General features: G+C 44.4%; 1 protein-coding gene across 1 annotated transcript in view; it reads left to right on the top strand.

Moving 5' to 3' along the window:
* LOC124213682 (uncharacterized) overlaps positions 1–18,658 on the top strand; it is a 60,299-nt gene that overhangs the window by 20,075 nt on the left and 21,566 nt on the right. The window contains exons 2-3 of the mRNA XM_046615221.2: positions 7,371–7,686; positions 8,809–9,717. Of these exons, the coding sequence (XP_046471177.1) occupies positions 7,371–7,686; positions 8,809–9,717 (1,225 nt within the window). The remainder of the gene's footprint in view (positions 1–7,370; positions 7,687–8,808; positions 9,718–18,658) is intronic.

Genomic DNA, 18,658 nt, shown 5'->3' with positions numbered 1-18,658 from the left:
CATTCTTTGCGGTGAATCATTCGGATTTGACGTCACATGTCACCGCGGTTACGTTTCCCTTCTTTGTTTCTCATTCTAATTTTCCTGTACAGCTGTACAAGGATTATGAGATAGATCACATCTCGAGTCGAGGTGGTTTCGAAATTTACAAGTTAACTTTCCCGTTCATCTAGCATATGACTGATTATTGGGGCGATGCCGATAGTCAGTCTCCGAGTCGAAATTTAGCGCCTACTGTAAACCCTACGTAGGGTTTCAAGATAGTACAGAAGGTTCTGTTCCAATGTAACATCAGATCCCAGTTTGGAACCTGCTTCAACCCTACAGAGGCTCAAAATTCTATCCCGCTGATAAATGTCCACCGATTCTGTTTGATTGTGATTGAAAGAAAAAAAGGACGATTAAAACGCGTGAAATCAAAATCATGTTGAAATAGCCCTTGGATTATTCGTTGTAAACATTTGAATGTAATAATGTATCTATAGAGGAGGAGTTACAGGTCCAATGGAGGAGCTGGAGATCAAATGGCGTCAAAATAGGTTCAATCGTCAACCGGGATCGTCAAAGTAGGGTTCGGTACTTCCATTTTTAAGAATTCGAGGTTCAGCGTAGGGTTTGTTCATAAATTTTGCGGAGCCAGAGGGTTAATGTAGGATTTCTAGGTTCAGTTTCCTTCAAAGTAGGTTCAAACGGACCTTGTTCGGGTGAAATGCAGGCGCTGAATTTCAGCTCGGGCTTATGCGAATGAACCACTGTTCTCCAATCGCAGTCTGAGTCGAGGATCAGGCACGTGGAGCTCGGAGAGCGTGGTCACCGTAAGAGATTTCATTAATCATTTAATTAAACTATCGCGGCATGCCGGCAGGTGTTCGCGACTCAATGTTCGTTCTGTGTTATGGTTTTTACTGTTTTACAAGCTCGTCATACCGTATTCAACATCGCGCCGAGCGCGGGCGATGCCTGATTCTCAATTTCACGACAGAACGATTATTATTGCGTCGAGTATGAGAATAGGAGAGAAAGAAGGAACGTGGACAAAAGAACGACGCTCAGAAGCCGCTGTAGTCTCTCCGTGTGGATAGAAGGCGATAAGAAAGCGAGTATTTCCAATCGTGGAATATTTGTTGAACGTATTAAACGCACACTCATCTACATTTTCCGGGGGATGGACGGTACAAAGATCGTCACGGGTCGCTAGAGTTCAGTGGCACCAACACACTCGCTAGCCTGACGTAAACGCGTCGTCATTCTTCCAGCCTGGAAAGAAAGAGAAACTCGACAATGTTTTCGCAAAGCTTCGTCCAGAACCACTGGACCAAAAGACACCGAGTGTTGTTCGATCCCGTGGCTGTCTCGGCGAGCGTGACGAATCGACGATCACGTTCGATGGACGACAGCTTCCGGGTGATGCCGGCTCAACGGTAACTCGACGTAGCCGCAGCTCATGACGAGTGCTAGAAATAAGCTTCGGAGAATTAGTAATCGGGAAAAAAAGGATGCCGGTTTGCGGTCGACGGAATCCCCGAGATGACAAAGCTGCGATCGTCGGGCAGCGATAGCCCGCTCTGGATGCGGACGTGGATGTGGAAATGCATCACGGTACGGTGACCAAGGTGCGGAGCTGGACGAAGAAGAAGCAGCCTCTCGACGTCGGAGACGATAACTCCTCGAGTCGTTGGTTTATTCGTACACACGAGGATGGTTCGTACACACGCAGGGTAATACGCAGATATCGCGTGTAACGCGGCACATTGTGGCAGCTCGTATCGCGGTCGCGTGCCGTCCAAGCTCCTATCGCATCGCCGCTCTTATCCGTCCTTGTATCGCTTCTCTATCCCGGTTATCACCGCGAGATGTTCCCTGCGGTCCGTCGCGCTTCTTCGCGGCTTCGGGTCCTCTCACCTCCCGACGACCTGTCTCATCGTTCCGTTCTCATTCACAGTCTCTCCGCGAAATGCGAAAAGGCACACGGCCAGTGGGACACTCGAATGGCCCGAGCGCAGATTAGCGGCTATCGTCGTTCGCCTCGACGCCTCAAGCTCCTCGGGATGAATGGACTGCGCGATTGCGCTATCACTATTTCTACTCCAAAGCTATCATAGCCAGCCTCTGCGTAACCGTAGTGTAACGTATAACGCGGAGATACGCGTCTCGTTTATAAACCGGCCAAGCGATATCCAACAGCGATTTATTCGGGAGCAGGTATCGTCGTAGCCGCTGTCACCCCGCCGATTACACACCGCGATAGTCGAGTTTGACTTACCGCGCAATCTTCCCACCACCGGCTTCGCAGAAATCCGTGTTAATTAACCCTCCGTTGGCCGACGTATATACTAATTTGTCCAGTCTGACCTTCCGCCGAACGGTCGCGCGACTCGATTTCTCGCTCTTGATTAATTTTTCATCATTATATCGCTGAATATTTAAATTGGTGAAAAACGGTTGTCGACGAATTCGTATACGTTGGCCAACGGTGTGTAGAAAAAAGCACATGGCCAACGGAGGGTTAATTTTGGTGCACCGTTTGATTACCGAGAATAGAGAAAAGACGATTTGACGAGGAGAGGGAGAGAGAGAGAGAGAGAGAGAGAGAGAGAGAGAGAGAGGGGGATGGACTTCTCCTGGATCACGGCCGGCTTGCGGAGGTGGCCACGCGCGATGCGATTCCTCGCTCGTCTGGCGAACACCTGGCTGGCCTCCGAGTCTTATCGGAAACAGGCATAACCTGGCCGCCTCCATCCTGCACCGACTCTGTGCATCCACATCGCTCGACGACGATGTGTGTCAACTGGTTTACCGCGATACACGTTCACCACTGCGCTGCAGTGCGCACACAATGAACAGACTGTGCTCGATCGCAAAACCGCCTCAGTCATGGTTATAGCTGCAGTTTGTAAGCCACAACACGGCCTGGTCGTGTTTAGAATCCCCAACATTCGCATTTTAGAGCAGACTCAACGCTCGGGATACGGTGTGCTTTGTTACACCGATCTCGGATGATGAAAAAATCTGCACGACGATCGTTTTCTCGAAGAGCAATCGATGAATTCCAGCAGGCTGAAATTACGAGTCCGGGAAGTCGTTACGAGCTGCGTCGACGATCTTAACGCGAACGATGCTCGACTCGCCGGAGATAAAGGAGATCATTGAGACTCCTTGAAATCAGATGCATGTAGACACGGTTTATCGGTATTATATTAGCTTACTGCTGGTCATGGATGACAGAGGGAGTTTTTGTTGGTTATAAACGGGGAGATAACGAGGGGGCAGGGAACCGAGGACAGGGGGTTGGGTGGGGCGGGGACCTTTGAACCGTGCGAACAAAACCTCTTCCGTTCCTCAACGTCTCTATACACACACCATATTTTACAACTGTATTACATGCGTTTGCGTCCGTATGGCACGCAGGCGCGGTTTAACTCCTTTCAGGCTAACCATAAACCTGCGCAGACGTTTCCCTCGAGTAGTTATTGTGTTGAAATCGTCGATCTTTCGTAACTTTGAACAACGACGTACGTATACATACACACGCATACGTGTATAAATATCGTTAATATATTATAATCGATGGACGGAACATTTATTATAATAATTATACACACTTTCGTGGAAATATTTATCCGCTATGCAGCATATAGAAAGTATGACGTTGCTAATTAAAGATTGTTTTTCTCCCTTCTTTGTATTTTTCTAGTGTTTTCCTTGTCGTTCTTCAACGCCGATTTTATATTCTCACCAAGCATCTCGGACGCGGCAATGATACATTACATATTATGTATGTTATACCCTTTGACACGAGTGACGCAAATGGCTGTTCGGGTCGCTGCAAAAATTGTGCGCGTATGCGTGTTATTGACCGTGTGTGTCGTACGTGTATGTATCTGTATGTATTTGTACGGACGATACAGAGTAAATTCGAATTTCTGTACCCCACTCTTGAGACGCGCGATTCGTAACGGAGCGAAATTTTTTTTCTTCACCAATTCGCATGCCTAGGTGCGGTAAAAAAATATTCGCATATATTGGCGTTTAATAAATCTTGCACAACGATATCGATCAGTCTTTGCAATCTCCGGACTAATCGGAGAGAAATTGCCGCATCAGCTACCTTATTTTATTATTACTCGTGCGTATCTATACTTGAAATTTATATGCGTGCGATAAGACGCGGCTTAATACGACCTTCTCCCCTTTCGCTCCCTCTCTCTCTCTCTCTCTCTCTCATTCCCTTTTCCTTCAAAATATCTTCAATTTTCAAACGGCAAACAGTTTTCTCCATTTCTCGGTTATTTTACGCCACGATCTCAATTTACCAGCAATTATTGCAAAATAACCAGAGTGGGCGGTGCTGAGGAGCTGGTTGATGAAAAATAATATTACAGTGCAAAATTGTTACGGAGAATATGGCCGTGTTTGTTTCGGCCTCGATAGTATAATTATACGTGCAAAGAGGGTAATTAATAACCTCGAGTCAGCAAGAAATACATTTCGCAAAATGTGCGACGGGTCACGTAATTGTAATTTCATCGCGATGTGGGAAAAACAAAATGTGTTTTCTTAACTCGTCCTCCTTCGTCAAGTCTCCGCACAATTAACGATACGGGTTGTAATGCAATATCGCCCCTCCGCAAGTACGGTTGGCAGAATATCAAATGCGCGGAGATAAATCGCGCTTCGCGAGACGCGAGAGAACCTGACCTTACCAAATTGATTAGGTAACGTCAACAATGTCAGATCAATGTTAACAATATTCTCGACGATACCGCAGTGCTTGCATTGCCTGCTGCATCCGATTCTCCTCCTTATTATTGCTCATCTTATTTTTTCATTCCCCCTTTCACTGGCTCAAAATCAACGCCGCGATTAATCAACATCTACGCTAATTAAATCGTCTCGACGACTACACATGTATATATATATATAACGAAAAAGAAATTATTATTTGTACTTTGATGCGAATGAATTTCACTCTATTTTTCGATCCATTTTATCTTCTTGGCACTTGTTCGACGATTCGCTCGTGCATTTTTGTTGACATAGTTTGGTTAGTTTGCGAAAAATCAAAGGATGATAAAAAAAGAAAATAAAAACACTCGAGATAAATTTCTTAGGGATCAATTCGTCAGGATTTTCCATAACTTCACAGACTGCGCAAGAAGCATTGCGTGCCGTGAATAGTTTTCAACGAAACATTAGTGACAAGTTCGACGATTCTAGAATAAAATATTCAAGAATAATTTAAACGAGCATCTCGATGGAAAATTAGAAGCCGAGCTAACCGAGGAAAAAAGAAAGCAAAAAGAAAGTAACGAACGGGTGAAAAAGCTACATAAATAAATTGCTCGCGGTCAGACTGATCGAGGGGTGGAGGAGGAAGGGACCGGAGAATATTATACCAATTAAGAGTAATATTTTTATCATCGGAGAGAAAAAGAAATATTGAAACAAAGAGAGAGAGAGAGAGAGAGAGAAGAAGCCAGCTCACGCACAAAACTCGTAGTGCACGCACACCGAAAAGGCCTGCACGCAGAGACTCGCTCTGCCTGTAGAGCTGAGAGTGTGTACGTGGCGTGTTTCTCTCTCTCTCTCTCTCTCTCTCTCTCTCTCTCTCTCTCTCTCTCTCTCTCTCTCTCTCTCCCGCACACACAGAGACACAAAATTGTGTACATGCACGCCGTGTACAAACGCGGTGAAAGAAGATAAGGCTATTTTTGTATCGTACTGGATAGCAACAGTGCTCTTGGGGGCTTTGGGGTAGCGAACCGCGTGCACCGCGAGACGCAGTGCCGCGTATAACGGAACGTTTCACACCCGACTTTGCCGATTCGGACGAAAGGTATCGGGAAAAGAGGAAGACAGGACTCTGATGCCAAGGTTTACGCGCGAAGTAATTTCACAGAAATTCAAGGCACTCGTTTTCGGAACAAACTTCTTTCCCGAGGAGTTGGAGGGACGCGGTCATCGAAACGTGACCGGTGGTCGAATCGTCTACGATCGGGACGAAAGGACCATTTCGATGATTGCAGGTATTCAAGGAAGAAGGAAGACCGGGTTCTCATCCCAAAGTTTACGCGCAAAGTAACTTCACTCAAGTTCGCGGCACTCGTTCTGGCGAAAAGCTTCTTTTCCGAGGATTTACAGAGACTGCGGTCATTGAATTACGCGACCTATAGCGTCGGTGATTTCTGAAATGCGATTTCTATACTTCTTAGCGAATATCGTAGATATCAGATGATGGTGGAATCTGCATACATCCTTGGATAGTTTTTTTAAAAGCATCCGACCGCATTGACAATACGTGATCTCGGCGAGTGCAGCTGGACTCTTGGCCAAGTCCTTTACGACGCGATTCGTAATGGTGGGATGGTAGGATTCCTTTACGAATCTACGATTTTCGTTGGGTCGGTCGTTATAACCGTCCGCGATAAGAGTATTTGGGATTGGTACACGACATGAGGCGCATGAAGGTCGTCGAAAAGTTTATATCAGTACTAGAGTCACTGTTCGTGGTGAACTTAGACCTTGTACGTACATCCATGTAGACGTATACTTACGAACGTACATTGAGCCCCGCCGGTTACAATGAAATGAAGCGAAATTGAAGTAATGAAAAAAAAATCAAGCGTCGCTGCGTTTCGGTTATCAGTGTCCGCCCGTCACCTTCGACTGCGCGCGCTAATCGCTGGGTAGCGATGGCCAAAAACCGGGCACGTCGAAATTTGGCGCCTGCATTTTGCCCTACCAAGCTTCGTATGAACCTACTTTGAAGGAAATTGAACCTGGAAATCCTGCATTGACCTTCCAACTCCTAAAAATTTAAGATCAAACTCTACTTTCACGCTCTCGGTTGACGATTCAACCTATTTTGACGCTATAGATATGTTATTAAAGCGACATTTAAGCTACTTCGACATAATTTTGATGAGTTTCGGCAACATTTGAAAATTAAGCATTGCATTTCAACTGTATTTATTCAACGTTCTCACGAATATAGAAACCCTTTCAACCGATTCAATATAGAAAAAATACGATTGGACGCATGTGTAAACCAATTCCTGTTTATTGGGATTTTAATTTGATTTCGTACGTTTTAATCGTATTTCTTGTATTTCAATCATATTCAATCGACGGAACTTTATCAGCGAGGTAGGATTTTGAGCGTCGAATGAGGGTTTCGAGCAATGAGGTTTAACCCAACCTCTGGAGGGTTAAAGTAGGTTCCAAAGATACCCTACTTTCAGTCTAAGCTCGGTAAATTGGGAAGTTTCGGTAATTTTTAGCGTCCAAGTCTGACATTGCATTGAAATAGAACCCACTCTCCTGTCTTTAACTTTAGGCGCTAAATTTCGACCCGGTTCGTTTGATTTCAGCCATGATGGAGTATAACCAGATCATCGTTCCGACGGAATTCTCCGGAGCCGATTCCTCCGATCATCCTATGGAACTCGTCAACGGAGAGCCGGACTCCTCGTCGTCCTCGTCGTCGACGGCGGCTGCAGCGGCTCCTCGGCGTCGGCACCAGCTGCGTTTCCCGTCGGCGAACGACGGTGGGGACGGCGTGGGCGTGCTGGAGGCGGGACACCGACGACTCGAAAATGGCGCCGGCGGTGCCGCAGCTGGTCTCCCAGGGAGAGTCGTTGATCAGGACGAGGAGCACGGGACGAGCTACACCCTCCACCAGCTCGGGTGAGTGCCGTTTAATCCGATCCGTTGCCCGTGGGATCACGGACCGAATCTTACCCCTCGTAGTTTTCCCGTAATACCTTTCGGACGGTCGGCCGAAGGCACGTCATCCTCTTCGTTCCTGTTTCATACGTCACTCCCGGATCCGTTATTCCTCGGGAACATTCACCAAATCTTCGGACGGAATATCGAGCTCGTGTCACGTTTATATCACCGTTTCTCGAGTGCAGACACGCATTTCATTGGAGTGCCCACTTGAGGGTGGCAATAAGAAGTAGCCAGATATACGTATTGAGTAATTATTATTAGGCGCTGAAACGATCAGCGACATTGCCTTGGTGACTTCTTGACTGTTCTTTTTTTTAAACCGTTTTTCACCGTCACTTTCATAGGGCTAATTTTTGAAAAATACTCACAGTCAAGCCGCTTCACCTGCAGGCAATGTGGTAATACCAATCTGCGTTCCAAGTGTCAATCATCGACTCGATCACGTCCTCATTGAAAGAATCAATTCGGTTTAGTTGGCTGCACGTTTTTCTTCAACGCGGATAGCGCGGTACGGATTCCAGCTGAAAATTCGAAGTAAAAGTAAGAGCTCAGGGTTTGGATCAACCGGGGTTTAAATAACTCTGTTCGGTGCCTGAAAATGGTGAAACTCTCAAGTGGCTTGAAAGAACTTTGAGAGCGCTGGAAGACGAACGATGCGCTGACAATTTGGTGGTGAAATTCAAGTGTTATAAGGTGACTAATGGCCTCGATGATGAAGGTTGGAGATATCGCGCAAACTTGACGTAGCCTCGGGTCAGTCGTCGTATTGCAGCACAAAATTCTTAACCCTTGCACTTTGTGAATTGCTTACTCCGTGACGTTGGAGTAATTTCGAGTTACTTCTGTGCCTACTCGGTTCCATTATTCCGACTATTCCCGTTCCGTCGTATCCACGATACGGAGTCCGTAAGATCGGATTGTCAAGAACGGCTACCCCCGGCACTGTTTAAGCATGAAAATGCCCGCAACATACGAGTCTCGTCGCGGTTACAATCGTACCAAAACACCTACTCCCAGGACTCTCGAGCCTTGTTCCATGTAATTGCCGGGATTTTATTACCTTTGTAAATGTTGAAGGGGTTACCTCGGCGAGGAGGGATCGCCGGAGTACGACGAGGATAACCGGGTGCATCCCCATCCGTCGGAGCGAGGGAGCGATGAGCGTTTCGTGGTTCTCGGGGGGGGAGAAGCGGCCCCGTCGACGGGGGAGGGTGGTGGGGATAGCCTAGCGGGCGAGGAGGTCTCGGTGGACTCGGAGGGCCAGCATGGTCACAGTCACATGCCGCACTCGACGATGCATCGGTACGCGACGGAGGCTCTCTCGCCGACGGAGCAGCACCATCACCAGCACCAGCAGCACCACCAACAGCACCAGCACCAGCAGCAGCAGCAGCAGTCGCACCTCGGCGATCACCGACACCCGCACCACCACCACCACCATCACCACCACCACCACCAGCAACAGCAGCAGCACCAGGAGGCCGAGGAGGAGGAGGAGCACCGGGTCAGCGGTATAGCCGCGGCGATGCGTCAGGTCGGGGCTCGCGAGGCCGGCATCGGGGCCCTGATGTTCACCCACCTCCCGGGGGGCGGGGGCCACAACCACCTCGACGGCGTCCTCCCCGAGGAGGCCTACCTCCACCAGATACGCGCCGGCGCCTCGCCGCCGGTCCGAACCGGCAGCTCCCCCGGGTCCAGCCGCAGCCCTCGGGAAGACCCGGGCCTCTCTCCTCACCGGCACCCCTCCCAGGACGCGGGGGATTACTCGCCCTCCCAGGACCAGGCCCGGCTGCAGTCCTTCACCCATCTGACCGCGATGCAACCACCGTCGACCCAGGCCCACGGCCTCCAGGACTCGGACCGCGTCGCCGATCAGCTATACATCGAGAACATGTACGCCCACCATCCAAACTCGACGCCGCATCACCATCAGGACCACGATCAGGGACCACCGACTCCTCACTCACCCGGAGGACCTCTGTCCAGGTTAGTTCTATCGACGGTATTTAGTGTCCTTTTGCGGTATTCGGTTTGTGAAAGGAAAAAGTGCCCGGTTGGATTCCGTGAACAATGATGTCGTGCCGTAACGAACACCAATTTGGCGGGTCGGTTGGTTCTTAGCCCCGGAGATTGGTGATCTAATGCTTCGAATATGCGCGTTTGGCAAGTAACCAAATTCGAAAAACTTCTCGTCTCATTCCCGGGGAAAAGTTATTCCCGATTAGGTTGATAGAAACAGTGTTCTAATAGTCTCGCTTTATTTGAAAAACGAAGTTTTATAGGTATTGGATATCCTTACAGTGGCTTTGACGTATCACCGATCTGACTCGTGGAATTTTTTTGTTTTAGTTTCTTCTCACCCAGTGTTTTACGTTTTTTAATTATTCAGTCGTCAAACCTGTTTGTCAACTAGAATGAAAAACTTCAATCTATTTTTATCGAGCAAGTATTTACCGGTTAATAAAAAGTGGGAATTAATGTCAACTAGTTACGGTCAAATACGATTGATTATTATTATATAATCGATAATCGAAAAAAGACGTCGAAATTGCTACAATAAACTAGATCGGGTGTAGACAGTGGGATTTTAATCCCACCGTAAAAGCGTCCGACAAAATTTCTAAAACTTTTTCAATCAAGTAGTGAAAATAAGAGGAATCGTTAGAAGAGTAGAATTTTCTTTGATTACAACCGTAAATTCGGATTTGATTTACTCGCCAACGGGCTTTCTAAGATGTCCATGAAATTTGAACAATAATTGTTTCTGTCCCTAAATGTAGTTAATTGATAGTTTTTCAAATTCAAGCATCACCTCTGCTAAATGATCTGAAATCGAAATTCTCTTTTCCCGTACAATAATGAATTTTCACTCTAATTTCTTATCGATTCGATTAGAGGTAATACAACCTCAAACTTGACTTGATCTAACATTTATACGTCGAGAACGTCACCTTATCTCTTCGTTCTGTGTGGTTATGAGGCTGATTGTGGTTTGGAAAGATGATTTGATTCCAGCGAGCTTATCTCGTCATTTATCGCTCACCTCACGGGTTTTCACCCTCTGTGACATCAGGATTTACGTTCAGTTCTATTTCGAATTATCGCTCGGTCGGTTCATGCGGTTGTACCCGGTTTGTTTTTTTTTTTTTGTTTTTCTCTTCGTAACAGTATTTAAATTTCCACCACATTCAGGTTTAATTACAGAAAGATATTCCATTTATTCGCAATCGCAATCTAGATTTTTCTTCTTTTCCAAAGACCCACAAAAGTTTAGTGAATTAGCGAACAATACACCAGTGAAAATTTCTTCTCATCGTTCTCTTCTTCGTATTTGGGTAAAGAAACTCCGCAGTTCCGTAATAAAATTGCTGCAGAGAGAAAAAGAATTTGAAACATATCTAGATGATGTAGAGAAAAAAAGGCTGCAAAGTTTTCAAAAAAAACTCTCCGGTTCGGGTGACGAAGTTCTTCAGGCCCAAGATGCAAAAAGAGACATGTATTCTTTCAGGCCCGTTGGGACCTCGGACTGCAGCGGGACTTAAACGCGAAAAATATTTGCTCGTTAGCTTAGGTTCCGAAGTGTATATACACACGGCTTGATCCTCCCCAGCGTTTGGGGACCGGCAAAAGGCCAGAGGGCAGGCCGGCTCTGTATATGCGTAATCTTTGCCTGGCCACGTCTTCCAACTCCCAAAAAATCCATCGCAGTAACAACGAGCTGAGGACCTATGCTAACACCGCGGCCTTAAGAAAATCGCTGGTACAAAACCCGGGCGTCGTCTATACCTCTAGGTTCTTGGCAAAATTTACACCACGATTTAGACGATTTTTTAAACGAATTTTTACTTTTCTCGCGATAGGATCATCTTTCGTAATTATAAAATTAATGTACAGTGATGGAAATTGAAGCTGTTCAACGCTTCAAAGTAGATCGGATCCCAGATTTTACGAAAGCTCATTGTAGGTATTTACTTTTCTTTATCGTTAGGTATTTGTTTCTTTTTTTTTTTTTTTTAAAGCAACATTTGTAACAAGATTCAAACCATTATTTAGACACATTTTTACGTTTCTCGCTACAGCATGATCTTTCTCCTCTTATCAATTCGTAATTATAAGATGAATAAACAGTGATTGAAAATAAAGCTCGTTTGCGCTTGAAAGTAGATCCGATACCAGGTTTTATGAAAAAATCGGTTGGAAAAATACTCATTTTTCTTGCGACATTTAGATCTTTGGTAAGTTTCCATGAAAGCGAGCAATGTATCAGCGAGTGGAATCAGTATAATGTTAATCGAGAGTCATCACGTGTCAGGAAAGTAATGGCGGATCGTTTCCGGCGGCAATGTATACACACACACACACACATATATATATATGCACATAAAACACGTACATGCCGCACACATTCACGTGGTACATATATATATATATATATATATGTATATAACATAACAAATTGTCGTCGGGTGAATCACTGATGCAGAAGAACTGCGCTGCAGTGCAGATCGTACCGACCGATAACGCATCTTCTCATACGCGATGAAATATTTCAATCTTCGTACTCAACGGTTCGAGATTCGATCTCGATCCTCGATCGATCCTCATCCGATTTCGTCCGATGCTCAGAGACAAAGAAGGAAATAATGGAAATGAAAGGAAGAAAGAAAGAAGTGGCAAACAACGACGCGCGTGGATTCGTAGAAACAGATGGCAAAATTGTGTGCACGCATAACGATATTAAAAAACAAAAAAAAAAAAACAAGCAAACAATAATCGCTGTTATGTTTTGCCCGGTGAGCAGCATCGCCGACGATCGTTTGCGCGATTTCGAAATCGTTGCGTTTCCACGGTTCACCGAACTATCACGGATCGACGCTGTGCACGTGTCGGTGCTCGAATTGAACAACATTTCAGGTAGTATTTTGCAAACAAACCGCGACACCCGCGCAGAGTTTTACGGTAGAAAGAAAAATCGGGTCGAACGAAAAGCGCGACGAGGAGAGTCAAGCGGATAAAATGAATTCGACAATAATCGGTGATCGATTCGTGATAATATCGGTTAAGGCTTGTTCAGAGTGGACTAGTCTGTATTTTTTCGTAAAACGGTTTACACAACCTCGTCTGTTACATAAATGTTTCGATCCGGCGATCGATCGTCGACCCGAAATCCTCCCGAGTCTACGTAATTTATTATTTTAACGACCGCGATCGATCGCTCGGGGATATATTCGTTATATGCTTACACGTTACGCGCGGTAATTGCATGCCTGTATCTCAAACACGATCAGTCTTGCACACGCGCGCCTCGTTTTGGTTGCCGAATTTTGCTTGCTTCTCAGTTTGGCGAAACTGCGGGTCTGCGTCGGCGGTGACAGTGAATTTGAACGTACGTGCGAGTCTCGATGTTATCTTTTCTCCTTCTCGTTTTCATTTTCATCACTTGTTGTCGTTCTCGCGTTCGAATCGTTGCAAAATATCACCGAGGAGAGAAAACATCGACCCAAACCCGCGATGCGGAATATCGTTTTCGGCACATGCGTTCCGGCATCGGATTTTTACCAGTTTCCCGACGATCGGAGGTCAATTTTATTGCTTGTAAAAATTGACAAACAATGTATTATCTATCACCTGTCGACGATCAACGATTGATAAATGCCCGAGTAAATTCCGCGGACTGCCTGTTATTTTATTCACGATGAGATTCGCTGGTGCGAAAAGCTTGTAAGGAGCTTTCATCTCGAAAGTTTTCAACGTCCGTATGAATCGTCGAAATAGAAACGCAACGAGATTGATATTCGAATTAGCGCGTGATAAACGACGTGCAAAACTTTAATTTTTTTCCCCGAAACGCACGCTTTTCCGCAAGATTAAACCGTCGAGGTTCAAAGCGACTCGTCCAACCCTTCGGTTTCATCTCGCCAATTATTTTCGCGCAGCTTTCGACGTGATCGAGGCTCGAACCGATCGCTCGGAGCTTCGCCGTGAGCCGAGGGTGTCGTATGACGTCGTCGGCCGAATGCCGCGGGTTCTCCGACTTTGGTGGGGGCTGCCGGGTATTTTGGAGGGGAGCGAGACGTCGTCCACCTTCGAGGGCCTCGGGGCCAAGCCGTGCTGGAGTTGAGCGCGTGTCTTCTTAGTTCTTGTTTGCCCGGTGACAGATACGGGCTCGACTCGAGACTTTTGTCACTTTCGCGGATCGATTTTTTATCCCCGTATTTCTCTTTCTCTCTATCTCTCTCTCTCTCTTCATTTATTACCACTCCGTTTTACAAACCCATCTCTTTTTTTCATCGCCGAATCAAACTTTCTCCCACTCTTCTTAATCATTTCTTTCCCCTCCTCTCCATTCCATCTGTCTCTGAATTTCTCCTAATCTATATAATTTCTTTTCATCTCTCTCTCTCTCTCTCTCGCACTCTTTTTCTTTCTTTCTTTCTTTCTTTTTTTTTTCGCTCCAACTTCGTAACTGCACGCGAGTCGGGATTGCATTGTAAAAAAAGGAAACAAACAAAAAAACAGATAAACTGTATTCTTGTAATTAAATATCGAGCACGTATAATCGAAAAAATTCAGATAAGTGACTGTCAGAAGAGAAGATCTTGAAGAATTGACGACTGACTTTTGGGGAAAGAAGATAATCAGCATGCAGTGAGTGTTTTTTTTTTAAATACAAACACATTTTCGATTTGTTAAATTCTACTATTCTAATTACTCTACAATGATTGTGGTAATAGTTTAACTTATTGTCTCGCATATCAGGGAGCTTGGTTATTCTATTTGAGGCACTTAATACGCAAAAACAATGCTGTTTACCATAATACGTACACTGCACGCTTAATCAAACATCTCTCTTATATCAATTACTCACATATACGTATAAGCATATATAATATTTGTCAAAATCTTTCTATTTGTTTTAAGTATCGGCGAAAAAGTCGGCAAACACGTTTCGAGTTTGACAATTTCAATTCGTACCTTATTTTTTTTTTTTCGATCTCCTGTAATCAACGTGAAAATTAAAAATGATTCGCGCGAGAAAATAGTGCGAAACGTAAAAATATTGAGAAATTCGGACCTTCCCGCAACTCGCCGTAGCTTCGATTCCTCCGGCGGCTTTATACACGGTCCTTGCGAGCGGACAAACGGCGACGATTTCTCTTCTATCTCCTTATTCATCGGTGGCGACGGTGGTCAAATATTAACATTTTGAAAATCCCGCCTCGCCCCCTCGTGCATATATATATGACATAATCTGTGCATACACGATGTGAAATAGACGCGACACTGCGTGCTTGCCGAGAGATATTTATTTGACGAAGGAAGAAATGCGAGTAAAACGAGAGGGACAAATAATTCAAAAAATGTCGTACTCCCTCCGCGGGTTCCCCTGTTTCCGTTTCTTTCGTTTTTTTTAACATTTTTTTATTCCATTTCTTAGCCTCGTTTATGCCTCTATATCTTCCGTATATGCGGACGATATCTTTGTCCAAGATTTGAGACCTGAAGCGAGTGCGTGTATACGTACAGACACACATATAATGACAAAATGTAAACCATACGTAACGAGTGAGCAAATAATCGAGCGGAAAAGGGAGAAATACGTTGAGCTTGAAGAGGTGTATAATTTTTTTCTTCTCCTTTTCTTCCCCCCACTTGGTCACCACAAGCCCTGTGACTTACCAGCCCGACTTCATGGCAGCTTATCAATTTTTATACTCTCCTACTGATATCGATTCGATCATTCCACGGATGGCAGTAAATATTATTCCATTTATCCGTAATATTTTTTCTGTACTGTACTCGAAGATCAACGTCGCGTCGCTTTTCAGCGTGAGTTCAAATCAATTATGGTATAATGTACGGATGGATTAACGAGATTCAACACTCATGGATCTATGAGAGATTGATTTGCATGGTGAAAAAATCTTCGATAAAGTACAGATTCGATATCTTAAAAGCGTCGTTTTTTATTCTCGTCCCGTTTCGAATTCGCGACATTTACGTTCTTTGCCAATTAATTTTCACATTAGCTTGTATAAATCGCTCCGCCGGCGATAGTAACGAAGAAAAGTCCCTGAACCAGACAATCGTAAAACAACAATTTTCTTCCCTTTCCACGTAATTTATATGTTGTTTTTCAACTAATAATTTATGGAATAACAACCGTAACGCATATGCAAGAAACCGAGATTGTAAACTAATTGCGAGTTATCGTGTAAAAGATTAATAAAAAAAAAAAAGAGAGAAATGCACGACGAAAAACGAAGGAGAGCTGATTTTACAGCGTTCACAACAATTTCGTAGCCTGAAAATTGGGCCACAACTATACAGAACATATTTATACACGCATGCCAATTCGTACGTGTAACCACCTTGTACCATATTCCGTTGCTTTATCTACTAACAAACAAATAACAATAGTATCACTTTGAGGCCAATCGGCTGCCTGCCGAACGCGATCGAAGGAAGGGAAGGGAAGCCGGTTTTGCGCATGGCGGTTGGATATTTTGTTTTAGAACGCTGCGAACAAATAACGAGAAAAAGAAATGAAAAGGGGGACCATCGTTTTATAAAATCCCTCCATAGATTTCTACGGATTTCCGTATCGCGAATCGCGTAGGTTTGAGTTACACGAAAGAGAGAATAAATTTGTAGGCGGCGACGTGATTCGATTTACGTCAATAATTTTTCCCAATTTTCTCTTCCCATAACTCGCACCTCGAACGGAATCTGCGAACTCGCGAGATTCGCAGGATCTCGCAAAGCTCTCGGCGTTTTTACACAAACGACGTTCGTCGTCCGTCTAGAATGCGACGGCGACGCGTATTGCATTTCGCGAATTTCGCGCTTTTCATCAGATCGTCATCATCAGCTGCAACAAAAATCCCCCCCTCTCGTCAGTGTCAGTAACCTCTTACGACACAAAACTGCAGCTAATTGTAAGACGTCGCAATATCGTTGTCTCGTTGCGAGACGCGAAGAAGTCTCGTTATTTTCATTTTCATTCTCTCTTCTCGTCGTACACGGTTTCTTTTTTCTTTCTTCCGTTATAATTCTTGTGCAAAATTTGTACCTCTTCGAAGCTTGAACAAACAAACAAACAAACAAAAAAGAAAAAAAAGAAGATTGATACCAGGGTAATGTAGCACTCAATTATACAATTTTTAATTAATTGTGACGAGTTAATTACGGTATAAGTATTTCTTAATCTTGTTATATTTTACTTTTTTTACACGGAATAATAATATTTCCCTTATCGCGATTTAATTTTAGTTCGAAATCCCCAACTCACCGCGACACCGTTTTCGTTTCACGTCATTCTCGCGTATACCTGAAGTATAAGCTTGTTATTTATCGCGTTTTCACATTTTAATTACCAACATCCGTTCCATTTTTTTTCCTTTTCTACACTTGGTTATAATACTAGATCGTACCCATACGCATATTATGTGAGTTATAACCCAAACCTAAAACTCAGCAGCTTTACATCAAGCCACAAGAAACGAAACGTTATCGGCGGTATGTAAAATGTACGCTTTTTTTACTTATTAGGAATTCAGTTAATTATACAACTCTCGTTCTTAAACTCTTTAGCTTTAATTATAATCGGAGCAAGCCAACAAAAGAAGCATAAACGAATACTCTTTTTAGACAGAGTTTTCAGTTTACTTACTACGAAGGATGTGAAACCTGAAAATTTGTTAGCGGTTGAAAAATCGACTCTGAATCTCGCGGAAATCAAGTCATCGGGTTGCAAAGCGGTAAATTTCCCGAGTTTCAGGAGTGAGTTGCGATCGTTTACGGGGTTATACCTAGCCAGGATGCCGGAAAAAGCTATGTCTGAACAATTGTTTCATGAGAAGGGATTTCAATTTATTGATGTAAAAAAATTATATACATATTGGGTTAGCATTGAACTTCGTTCCGATACTTTTCAGTTGTAAAAATAATGATCTTTAAAGCTGCTATAGCCGATCTCCGGGAGCGTCTGTAAAAAAAGGCGTCTCGCGGTGAGCAAGATATTTCTGAACTGGATCGTCTGAAATGAAAAAATAAAAAATATTTAATTGATATAAGTTATTATCTGGTCTTTAAGCGACGGAAAATCAAAATATTAATTTCTAATAAAACGGCGACTATAAAAAAAGAATCGATTCTTCATCAAAAGTTACGCCTTAATTATAATAGAAAATGTTTATCGATGAGAAAAAAACCTTCGATCAAGGACTGAAAAATATATTCATCAGGCTTGTGTAAAAATTTGATACTGATCGGTTCAGCCGTTTTCGAGAAATCTTGCTCACCGACTTTGAGAGCATAGTTTTGAGAAAAGCGCGTTCAAAGTTTGAAAGTGCTTTTCAAACGCTCCGGGACGTTTTTGCAAATCTGCGCGTAACTTCAAGAATATTTGTCGGATCGACATGAAATTTTTTGCGGACGTATTTGAGTATACGTATATTACGAAAATGAAATTTGGAGAAAAAAAAAACAATCGATTTTTGAAAAATCCTGGCCAAGCATAAACTCTTAACCTAACCTAAAACTCGACCACGATCGGCGAGGAAACCTGAAATCGTCAATCAGCGAAACAGGCTCGTTCCTACAAAATATAAATTCAACCGACGAAGAGAGGAATGAAAAACGAGGTGGAAATCGCGGCGCGCTCTTAATATCGGTAACTCGAAACCGGGCTAAAGTGAGTCATGCATCCATAGGTCGGCTTCGCGGTCTTTGGACCGGTGCGGAATGGCATCTGCGTTGTACCGTGGCGATAATTAACGCGGGCGTTAATGCACGCGGTGTTGGGCTCGACGCCGTGCCATTCATGATCGCTCGGTGCGTGAACGCGATCCACCGCCTGGTGTGTGCTCGGATCACGCCGCTTCCGAGAAGAAACGCGAGATCTCGTCAACTATCGAAGAGCTGA

The sequence above is a fragment of the Neodiprion pinetum genome, chromosome 3, assembly GCF_021155775.2.
Source record: "Neodiprion pinetum isolate iyNeoPine1 chromosome 3, iyNeoPine1.2, whole genome shotgun sequence".
NCBI lineage: Eukaryota > Metazoa > Arthropoda > Insecta > Hymenoptera > Diprionidae > Neodiprion > Neodiprion pinetum.
Note: the sequence above shows the minus strand (reverse complement) of the source record. Positions and strands in the feature narration are given on the sequence as shown.